This window comes from Lactuca sativa, chromosome 2, assembly GCF_002870075.4.
Source record: "Lactuca sativa cultivar Salinas chromosome 2, Lsat_Salinas_v11, whole genome shotgun sequence".
Classification (NCBI taxonomy): domain Eukaryota; kingdom Viridiplantae; phylum Streptophyta; class Magnoliopsida; order Asterales; family Asteraceae; genus Lactuca; species Lactuca sativa.
The window spans coordinates 226,185,185-226,196,912 of NC_056624.2; the positions used below are offsets into that span (position 1 = coordinate 226,185,185).

The 11,728-nt window shown below is 37.9% G+C and overlaps 1 protein-coding gene across 1 annotated transcript; it reads right to left on the reverse strand.

The window, feature by feature from the left end:
* Positions 1-9,625: 9,625 nt before the first annotated feature.
* On the reverse strand, positions 9,626-11,166 carry LOC111889952 (uncharacterized). The gene is made up of 4 exons (XM_023886104.3): positions 10,986-11,166; positions 10,531-10,902; positions 10,165-10,422; positions 9,626-10,064 (listed from the first exon to the last, which is right to left on the reverse strand). The coding sequence occupies exons 1-4, from the start codon at positions 11,025-11,027 to the stop codon at positions 9,747-9,749; spliced, it is 990 nt and encodes a 329-aa protein (XP_023741872.1). The 5' UTR covers positions 11,028-11,166; the 3' UTR covers positions 9,626-9,746.
* Positions 11,167-11,728: the final 562 nt, after the last annotated feature.

Below are 11,728 nucleotides of genomic sequence, written 5' to 3' on the forward strand. Positions count from 1 at the left end.
TAATGGACTCATATACAGAATTTCCTTATGTTGAGTCATTCCAACATGAAATTCATATATATATCCTTGACTAAATGATTAAAACCTCATGATCTAAGCTTATAGATTTGAGATGAAGTATAATTTCCTCTCCCTTAATTATAGCAAAACAACTTTTTCCCAATTGAAACTTTTGTTTTCTATAATTAACATTGCTAGCTTGCAATACTTAACATAATTATCATGCTCCCACTAACATGATGATTATTAGCATAACACTTATGCTCCCACTAGCTTTGACATGTACTCAGAAATCAGCTGGACTTCTAGAAATCAATACTTCATTGACTTTCTTACCAAAGTTCAGATTTCTGATGCTAGATTGTTTTGATAAAACTTTATCAAAATCATACACCTTCCCTTAGATAGCACACTTGTGTGTCTAAACAATTATGAAGAGGTAGCCGTAATCATAATGGTTAGACCTTTTTGCCACTTCTCACAAGTCCAGGTTAGTGTGCCGGTTAACCACACGCGCTCCACTAACGACTTTGAGAATGCAAATATCACAATTGCTATCTAGCTAAAATCTACTTAGTGAAAGTGTTTCCTCACCATCATTTTCATGAATCGGAGAGAAACCTTATGACACTTAGATTTACTGGTGTATGTGTTCTTATCCATGTGAATTGTCAAAATCATAGTCACAAGACAAGGATAATGACAAATCCAAACTCATATGGACTGAACTCAATCTTAATTTCTTGCCACCTGGCAGCTCAAGGGCCTACCATTGCTTCCAAGTTGTTGTGCAACTAATTCAGAACTCTAAGAACGCATATGCAAAGCCAACTTTAACTGGAATGGGCACAGAATAAGTCAACACGATAGGTTATAAGCCTCAAGTCGTGTGCTAGTGAAAAACTTCAGGTTCTATTCTTGATTAGTTCTTGAGACTTTCAAGATCTTTAAGACTCCCACTGTCCTCTTGACCTATAAGACTCCCTTGTCAAACATCCAAGAGACAGTGTGGATTCTAATCAAGACAAACACTTCACACAATTGGCCTAAGTTGATCTTTGTTTTATCCAAAACATCACAACTTACCAATTTCAAATGTACAAGAGTAGAAAACCTTTACTCTTACATTTGACAAGTGTTTTAAACCTTCTTTTGAGACATGTCACTCAAGTTACAATTTTGGAGTATGACTCTAAGACTTGTATTGGAACGAAGTATGACTCATCTTCTTGATTTAACCACTTCACAATTCAAGTTCCTCTTCTTAGTCATAAGAATGCACTAAGATTTTCTTAGAGAACTAATTGTGCTATGGTTTCTTAATCATTAAGATGATCACAAAAGCTGATACTAAAGTACTCTCCCATCTTTTCAGATTTGAGAAACTTTTATCCTTCTGCCTAAATTGATTCTTCTTATTCACTCTGCCATACATTGGAACCTTTTTCCAATGTCTCAGAATTACACTTAAGCTTGTAAGTATAATCATATTTACTGTGCTTTAGTAAACTATGACGAATAGTTTTATCAATCTTTTTGTGGTGGACTTGACCAGTGCACAAGAATGTGTACTCGATCCCTTAGTCCTTTACTTGACTCACACATCCATGTGAACAAGTAATTAGTCTTAATTTTCCAAAACTTGAAAGTTCTCATTCATCATGCTATACAACTTGCACGATTCCAAGTTCCGGTCCAATTGAAACTTGGGTGATGAGAATCTTTCCTTATTTGGTAAATTTAGACATTACCACAAATGAAAGAATCAATTTCATATTTCCACTCTTGCTTTTAATGGAATCATATAAGCAACAATTTTTCCTCAAATGCCATTGTAAGGATATTTTAAAATAAATAAAATCAAAATTTATCTTTTATTTTAAAACTTTGCGGGAAAAAAACTTATCCTTACAATCCATATGAAAACTTGTTGTTATCTATTCCTAAGCAATATCTCATAACTCCTGAGAAGTAGCTCAAGAATCCGATCTTCAAACTATGCGATAGAAATCCATCTACGCGATCAGATTCAGCATATTCTTTCTTTAAGTTTCTTCACTTTTCTTTGATTCTTAAACATCACCATGTGACCCAGTCACATCATGTATCAAGAATCTCAGAATAGAAACTTAGCAGAGTTAGATAGTGGACTTTACCTGAAGTAGAGTCAAACTTATTGACTTTAACATCCTTAGGTAAATTTGGCAGCTTCGCAACCAATGCCCCTTCCTTTGGCAATATAAACATATGGACCCTTTGATAATGGTACACGAGACTATCACAGACTTAGCTTTTCTCTTTACCATTTGGTCAACCGAGTTGACTATGGCCGATCCCTTTCCATTGGGAAGAGAATGCTTTCCGAGATTTCCTGTGTCACTATTGTCAATGTCCATCAAGTTTTAAGAAAGTTGATCTTAGATAAGATCATTAAGGGTCTTGTCATAGTCTATTTCATAGGTGTCCCAAAGGAACTCACTATGTGACTTAGAAAGTGATTGAACCACCAACTTTCTCAAGACTTTGACACCCAACTCTCCCGGCTTGTCAATATGTGACTACATCTCCAAGATGTGCTCACACCTAGACCTTGCCTTGCCAATAGGGCTTGAGTGACCTTAAACTTTTCAAGAACTTGTGGGTTGGGGAGAATAATTGGAGGAGGTGAAAGAAGTATGATTTCCAAAGGACATCATCTTCATTTAGGAAACCTTGTTTCAAGAGATTTGGGAAGATCATAAATGTCTAAACCAGACATCTTTTGGGAGATATTCAAGATAGTTGATCTTAAGTCCTTAATATGACACCCAATATGAAATATTAAGGCTAGGACCCAACAAACTATTTTATAACTTAGAAGAGGTATGCCGTAATCCAAGCTATAAAATATTTGAAGGTAGGTGAATGACGATTCACCAATTTCCACCAAGATAAACGAAATGTATAATTAGGTTTTAATTGGTTTTGAAACTCCTAGATCTTTGAGATTCATTGAACTTTTCAAAGGCATGTTTCAATCTCGAGTGTGCCCTTCAGGTTTTGTGACTGGGATGCCGAGGATCACAAAACAAGGTGTGAAGTAACCATGCAAATCACTTGGTACCCTTAATAAATTACCCCTCAATCGATGTGCCGGTTAACCACACACGCTCCATCGATACTATGATAAATATTAAGTCACCCTTTACCTACCTTGTTAAGTCCAAGTTAGTGTGCCGGTTAACCACACACGCTCCACTAACGACTTAAACAAAGTGCAAAGTGTAATTTCATGGATTAGCACCTTATTCACATTTTTCCTAAGTAACTAAGATTGGGTATTATTAAGAGTTTAGTTACTTAGTATTATCATTAATACTTTTAATGAAGGGAGAATTCTAGTCCTGTCAAACCCGTTCGGCTAACGACCCTCCACCAGTCAAGCAAGCGGTGGGTGAGAGTGGACACCCATTAAGTTGCCATTTTATAGGCAACAACCTTATACCCACCTTATAGACCGGCTTCGTGAATGAGGCGTACTAGCGGTAAGACTGACTTTACTCTTATACATATATATATTATTAACTTATAATATTATAAAGTATAAGGGTTGAATTTTAACTTTTAAAATTCTAAGGGCTAACTTGGAATTAAAGTATTCATAAGTGAAAACTTTTCAAATTCCAAAACTTGAGGGCAAGTTTTGAAACTATTCAAAACTTTTTATTTCTTGTAACTTATGAGTTTAATAGAGTAATAAAATGAGGACTTTTCATTTTTCTAACTCTTGTGTTCTTTTAATGGTTTTTTTAATCCAAGAGACTTTTGGTTTTCCATAACTTGTGGACAAGTTATGGACTCCATTAAAACACATTATGATCAAGAATTAAACTACCATATAGGTTACAAATAATCCCTATGATCATCTAAACTTCATATGAACAAGAACATGAATATGAACACTTTCAAGAATCAAAACCACATTAAACTTTGTAATTTTGATAACTAGTTGTTGTAAATGAATTAGCAAAAACATTACACCAGCTAAAATAAGTTTTCAAGTACCACAACAGTTTAGGGTAATGTTTCCAATCCATTTCCAGCAACTAAAGTCGAAAATCTGCACTCTGTCGACCCTACTCGCCGAGTAGGTTGAAGATACACATGAACTCGCCGAGTCCCCCCATGGACTCGCCGAGTCCATTCGTCAGACAACAAGTTTTCGACTTTTTCCAACTTTTAATTACAAGTATAAGAGAAAGCAAGCCTAGGCTCTGATACCACTGTTGGGTTTTGAGCATTCTAACACTCCTAAGTGTACATGCAACCCTAAATACCTTGGATCTATGTTTTCTCTATTATACATGCAAATAAGAACTTCCAAGGTATTATCCTAATCTAGCATACAAAACAATAACTATAGCAAGATAGAATACATACCTCTTTGATGTAGAAAGTCTTCATGAAGCTTGAGTGCCTAGTGCCCCAAGTGTGACACCTCAAATGGAATCACAATCATCAAAACACTTAGAATAGCTTGAGAGAATTCTTACAACTCATGAAATCGGCTAGCCCTCTCTAGAACCCTACTAGTGCCGATTTTGTCAAGAATAATATCTTTATATAGTGTTACAATTAGGGCAAACCCTAATTGTCATGACTTTCCATTTCCTTGGATCCATGGGTTCAAATACACCATGGAGCATCCATGGACCATCCTATGGGTTTTAGCCCAACTTGATTATCCATGGAGCATTAGCCCACTATACAAGTATGGATGATTTACACAATCAACCCATATATTTAATTAGTCTTCTTTTGATCACTTAATTAATCCTAGATTAATTCTTGATCAATACTAATTAAATAATCTTATTATTCTTATTATTAATATACTAGAACTTATAATATATTAATAACCATAAGTGTCTTATTTCTCTCATCCAAGTGCATGATGGTATGCAACCCAAATGGACCATGCCGGGTCGGGTCAAGTCTTACCAATTATAGTTATGGACTTAGACATTAATCCAACAGTTTCTGCATCTGTAGTATATCGGTGTTGTGTATTGGAGATCTTCGTGGTGCCTTATCCGATTGATTTGATACTTATCCCCATGGGTTGTATGCGTGACAGTGGGTATGGACTGGCTTAGCTGGTTTGGTGCCATGATTGATTGTGAAGGACAGCAAGTGGTAGTTCGAACCCCAAGTGGGAGAGAACTGGTTATCTATGGGGATGGAACTAGGATTGGTTAAGGTTTTATTCGTCAGCCAGGGCTCGTCATTATATTCAGCACGGGTGTGCACGTTATTTGGCTTATGTGATTAGTACCCGTGGTGGGGAGAATACTTCAGTTTCTGAGGTTCCGTTTGTCAGGGAGTTTGCAGATATATTTCCGGAGGAGTTACACGGTGTGCCTCCCGAGAGGCAGATTGAGTTCAATATTGATCTCGTGCTAGGTGCGACCCCAATTGCCAAAGCATCGTGCCACTTGGCACCGCCTGAGATACATGAGTTGTTATCTCAGCTGCAGGAGTTGCTAAGCAATCAGTTCATCAGACCGAGTTGCTCTCCGTGGAGAGCACCGATGGTGTTTGTCAAGAAGAAGGATGGTTCGAACTGAATGTTCATTCATTACCAGGAGTTAAACAAGTTAACGGGGAAGAATTGTTATCCCCTTCTGCGGATTGATGACCTTTTTGATCAGTTGTAGGGTGCATCTTGGTTCTCCAAGATAGATCTAGGGTATGGGTATCATCAGGTTAGAGTGAGAGAGGAGGACATGGAGAAGACCGCGTTTCGGTCTCATTATGGGCATTAAAAGTTTGTGGTGATGCCATTTGGGCTCACCAATGCGCCCGATGTATTTATGGATTTGATGAATTGGGTATACAGGCCGATGCTCGACCGATCCAGCATCGTGTTCATTGATGATGTCTTGCTGTATTCCAAGACCAGAGAGCAGATGAGAAGCACCTTCGGTAGTTTCTGGGGGTCTTGAGGTGGAAACAGCTTTATGCCAAGTTCTCGAAGTGCGAGTTTTAGTTACGAGAGGTCCAGTTACTGGGGAACCTCGTTAACCAGGATGAGATTTTGGTCGATCCGACCTAGATCAAGGTTGTGATGCGAGTTTTAGTTACGAGAGGTCCAATTCATGACTTCTCCAAGATTGCGGCTCCCCTCACTCGTATGACGAGGAAGGGGGTGAATTTCTGATGGGGCCCTGAGCAGCAGTCGGCATTTGATACTCTTTGGCAGAGGTTAAGTGAGTCCCCAATATTGACCCTCCCGGAGGGAGTCGAGTATTTTGTCGTATTCTGTGATGCACCCTCGCCGGTTTAGGGGCAGTCCTCATGCAGAGAGGACGGGTGATTGTTATGCCTCGTGGGAAGCTGAAGCCGCATGAGTCGTGATATCCCACGCATGATCTAGAGTTGGGGGCAGTGGTCTTCTCCCTTAAGATTTGGAGACATTATCTATATAGGGTCTGTTATATTGTCTACACGGATCACAAGAGTTCGAGATATCTGATGGACCAGCCTAACCTGAACATGAGGCAACATATGTGGCTGGACGTGGACAAGGATTATGACTGCGAGACCCTTTACCATCCGGGTAAAGCGAATGTGGTAGCGGATGCTTTGAGCCGCAAGTCGACCGGGTCTTCAGGTAGGGAGTTGTGTATGAGGATACTCGTTGATTCTCTGCTTTTAGGTTTGATTAGGGAGGCTCAGGTTGTGGGAGTTCAGAAGGAGAACTGGAAGCAGTAAAGGATCAGAGGTGAGATTGACATATTTGTCACAAATAGTCGAGGGTTATTGACCCAGTGTGGTCGGGTTTGGGTTCCAGTTTCTGGTGAGGTCAAACAGATTGTGTTAGAGGAGGCTCATAAGTCTCGCTTTTCTATACACCCATGAGCCACCAATATGTATCGGGATTTGAGATTGAACTACTGGTGGTCGTGTATGAAGAGGGAGATAACATGGTATGTTGAAAGATGCTTGACCTGCAGGATAGTCAAGGCTGAGCATCAGAGGCCGCATGGCAAGTTGCAGCCTCTGGAGGTTCCCATGTGTAAATGTGAGTGTATTACCATGGATTTTATCACCAAATTGCCAAATAAGACAAATGGTTCTGATGCTATATGGGTCATCCTTGACTGATTGACCAAGAGTGCACACTTTTTGTCCATCCGAGAGAGCTCTTTGGCCGAAAAGTTGGCTGATTTTTATGTCCGAGAGATTGTGGCTCGACATGGGGTTCCGATCTCTATTGTTTCTGACCATGATATTTGGTTCACCTCTCATTTATGGCAGACATTCCATGAGGAACTGGGCACGAGGTTGCATTTCATCACTGCTTATCATTCACAGACTGACGGCCAAAGTGAGCGGATGATACAGACCCTTGAGGATATGTTGCGGGCATGTGTTATTGATTTTGGTGGGAGTTGGGATTCATACCCACCTATTGGGGAGTTCTCCTACAACAATAGTTATTACTTCAGCATTGGTGCCCCGCCTTTTGAGCTCTAGTATGGTCGGAGATTTCGTACCCCGGTTTGTTGGGGGAGGTTGGTCACAGAGTTATGGGAATGTATGAAGTAGTCTTTCATACCATGGAGCTTATTTAGCAGATCAGGCAAAGATTACAGACCGCTCAGAGTCGGCAGAAAAGCTATGTCGACCGGCGTCGATCCGAGTTGGAGTTTCAGGTCCGTGATATGGTATTGCTGAAGGTCTCACCTTGGAAAGGTGTGATACACTTCTTGAAGAGGGGGAACTTGGGTCCCCGGTACATTGGCACACATAACATTTAATAGGAAGACATAACATTTAATTATCCAGATACTTTATATCTATGTGTAAGCTGAAAGTAACTATGCACTCAATTGTTAAATTCGATGACTGGAAAGTTGGGTAGCACTTCGCTTGAGCACTTAGCTTTTCCTTTGATGTGACCTAGGTTCAATTATAACTAAGTCATAGTTTAATATTCATCGTGACTATTAATAGTCTAGATTCCTCAATAATCTCAATGTCTACATCAAGATCTATCTAGTAAAGAACAACCATATATGATCATATCGGAGGTAAGACCGTTTGGTATACAGAGTATACTGTTTGGAAATCCCACTTTAAACACCTCACTAAATCCAGTCTAAACATCATCCACCTAAGTAGAACAATCAATATAATGACCTGAAATCACTGGTAACTCTTATTTATAGATTCATAACAACGACTATGAATATAAATATAAATTAAACCAAGAATAATAATGAGTGTAATTTAACTTAAAGAAATTTTCTGACAAAAGTATGGAAATTGCACAGGCGGAACTTTGGCCTGCTAGCTACTAACCTCGGGCTCTCAAGGAATTTACAGCTTGGCTGAAATCTTAAAAACCAAGGGAAAATTGGGTTTGAATTGAAAGGAACTCAAGAGAGAGGTTGGAATTTGATTTTGTAATGAATATATATGGTGGACAACCCGTATATATAACATTTGAAAAAGCGTGTTGCCCTAGGCGCGCCGGGCCTGGTGACGTGGCCCATTCTGCTTGAGACATGTGGCGGAAATTAGTTGGACCTGCGTGGCCCGTGCTAAAGATCTTGTGCGTTGCGAATGACACATCTCACAAAACGTCAAAAATTTGTAACTTCTTCATACGAACTCCGTTTTTGATGTTCTTTATATCCACGCGTTTCTAGCGATGTGATCTATAACTTTCATTTAGACTCTATTAGCTAATTCTCACTTTATTTTTTATTTATTATTTTATAATGTTTAGACTTCTAAACTTCATTTAAAATTCATATCTTTTTCATACGACATCCGCTTTCGACTGTCTTTAGATCAACATACTCCTATTAGTGAAATCTTCGATTCTCGTTTAGATTGTTTCGACTAAAATTTAACCGATCTAAAATTCGATTTTTGTGCTTACACAACTGCGTTGAAACTTCGAAAAATCATAACTCCTCATATGAAGTCAGATTTGGGCGTTTTCATATATGCACGCTTTCAGTTTTACGATTACTACTACTTTCGTTTAGATTACTTAGGCTAATAAGTAACTTATCTCTTATTCACTATTTACGATGTTCGGTGTTGTATCGGGTCGAACGTAAAACTTCAAACGATCATAACTTCTCCATACGAAGTCATATTTAAGCGTTCCTCATATCCCCGAAATCCTCATCATGACTATTTCAAGTTTCATCCCGAATACTTATATTTTATTTTAATATTTGTTTTAATCATTTTTATTAAGTTTTCGCCTAATATTACATACACATAATATAAGCACATTAATCACATAGATTCAAACAATTTTCTTTTATTCATTCATCAATGGTTATAATTGTTGACCATCATTGGTTAAATATTCAATTAATGTCTAGCGAAATACACAAGTATTATAGAAGCCTGATTTGGATTTAATAAAAACCGTGTGTTTTATAGTATTAGGTATTTTGATAATCTTGAGAGCCACCAAACAAACTTTTAATAATAAAATGGAAAACAAACTTTTAATAATATACTTTATTTTTGTTTTTTATATTATATATTCAATGGATTATGTATATAAATCAAAATATGATAATGATTTAAAATATTTCAATAATCAAAAAAATAATAAAAATTAAATTTTTGAGTGAATAATGGAACTTGGGTTCATAAGTTCAACAAGAAAGAATATAAGTATGACAACAGAAACAACAAAGCGGCGATATATAAAAAGCGGCTAAAACATTACATCACTCCTCGCCTGGAATCAGCACAACTGAACCAGTTGTTTTTCGAGTCTCAATGGCAGTATGAGCTTGGGTTGCTTGAGACAGAGGATACTTGTGATTAACACGAACCTTCAACACCCCTTTTGCAACATTGGAAAACAAGTCTTCAGCGGCAACACGCATCGCATCTCGATCTTCATCCGTGTAGTACGCAATTGATGAAAAGGTATAGTTGAGTGATTTTAAGGAAATCTGAGAAACACGTACAGGTTCTGGTTCACCTGATGCCAACCCAAAAAGCACCATGGATCCACCAAACTTTAAGCATGCTAGCGATCCCTTCATTCCAGAACACCACATTTATGTATAGACATATTGTCATCGCTAGTTACATTTAGAAATTGGAATCAATATATTAAAAATCTACTTAATTACTTACCTCGAACGTATCTTTCCCGACGGAATCGTAGACTGCATCCACCCCTTTCCCTAATGTTATCTCTATCACACGTTCCACAAAGTTCTCATCTTTGTAAAGAATCACATGCTCACATCCATCTTCTTTCGCCTGCACAGCCTTCTCCTTGGTCGACACGGTTCCTATGACGGTGGCTCCCATCGCACTTGCCCATTGACAAACCAAATATCCAACTCCACCTGCCGCCGCATGTACCAGTATCGTATGTCCACGTTCAATCTGTATATATATGGAAAAGGAAAACTCAGTAACTCACAGTTTCGTTATAATACTGAATCTTATATATATTAAGCAAATTTTAAATCAAGGTCTGAATAGGTCACCTACCTTAAAGCCTTTATGGATCAAGACATGCGCTGTGAGACCCTTAAAAATGACGGCAGCTGCTTCAACGGGATCAATAGAAGAAGGAACAGGCACCGCTTGATCTGCCGAAAGTATTCTTTCATGGGCATAAGCACCCACCTGCAAGCTAGCGTAAGCCACGACGTCTCCAACTTTGCAGCTGGTTACTCCGGGACCCACCGCTGTTACAACTCCGGCTCCTTCCATACCTGGGATATATGGCAAGGGTGGAGACGTATTGTGCAGACCTTGACGCATATACACATCCAAGAAATTTACACCAATTGCTTTTTGTTTCAACCTGATTTCTCCCTCTTTTGGATCGGGGATTTCGACATCTTCCATTGTCAATACCTGCAACAAGTTGAACACCATTAATATTAGTCTCCATTCAAAGCAAGAAAGAAACAATGTACGTAAAGAAGGTGAACGTTGACCTCTGGGCCACCGTGCTCAGGAACTCTAATAGCTTTAACCATAATAGTTTTGCTGTGGGTTAGACTTAGGGAGTTAATTAGGATGTTGTGTTTGGGTTTAGCAGGAGCAGAGCAGTGGAACGATGTCACTTTGTTTTCGCTGCTGCTACTTATAGTTAGTGATCTGTTTGGTACGCCTCAATGGGCAGGGGTTTAAAAAGATATTTGGCTGTACTTACGGAAAAGAATAATTCATTAAAATTTAAGATTTGTTCCATCGATGATTATTTATGGGGGCTGGTCGGCAAATTTACAAAAAGAAAAGAAGTATTCATAAAAACCCACCAAACACGTTGGTGTGTCAACGCCTCCTATCCAATATTCACTCCAAGTGGTTCTAAGACCAACTTTTTTTTTCATTAAAGTCTATAATTTCTAAATAAAGCTTGGTATTTTACAAAGTTACAAAATTAAAATAGATTAAGTTTCATAATTTTTCTCTTTAAAAATTGAGTCCAACATATATATATATATATATATATATATATATATATATATATATATATATATATATATATATATATATATATATATATATATATATATATATATATATATATATATATATATATATATATATATATATATATATAGGGAAGAGTTATATAGAAAATGAATGATTAGGGCAACACATATTTGAACCAATGAAAACATGACAACACATCACTTCCACAATAACTTCTACAATACATTATTTGTGAAGA

Excerpts from the sequence above, each read along its gene's own strand:
- LOC111889952 (XM_023886104.3), bottom strand. The coding sequence starts at position 11,027 with ATGGTTAAAGCTATTAGAGTTCCTGAGCACGGTGGCCCAGAG. Across the intron at positions 10,903-10,985 it reads CTGAGCACGGTGGCCCAGAG|GTATTGACAATGGAAGATGT; the intron begins GTCAACGTTCAC and ends AACTTGTTGCAG. Across the intron at positions 10,065-10,164 it reads TCGGGAAAGATACGTTCGAG|GGATCGCTAGCATGCTTAAA; the intron begins GTAAGTAATTAA and ends TCTGGAATGAAG.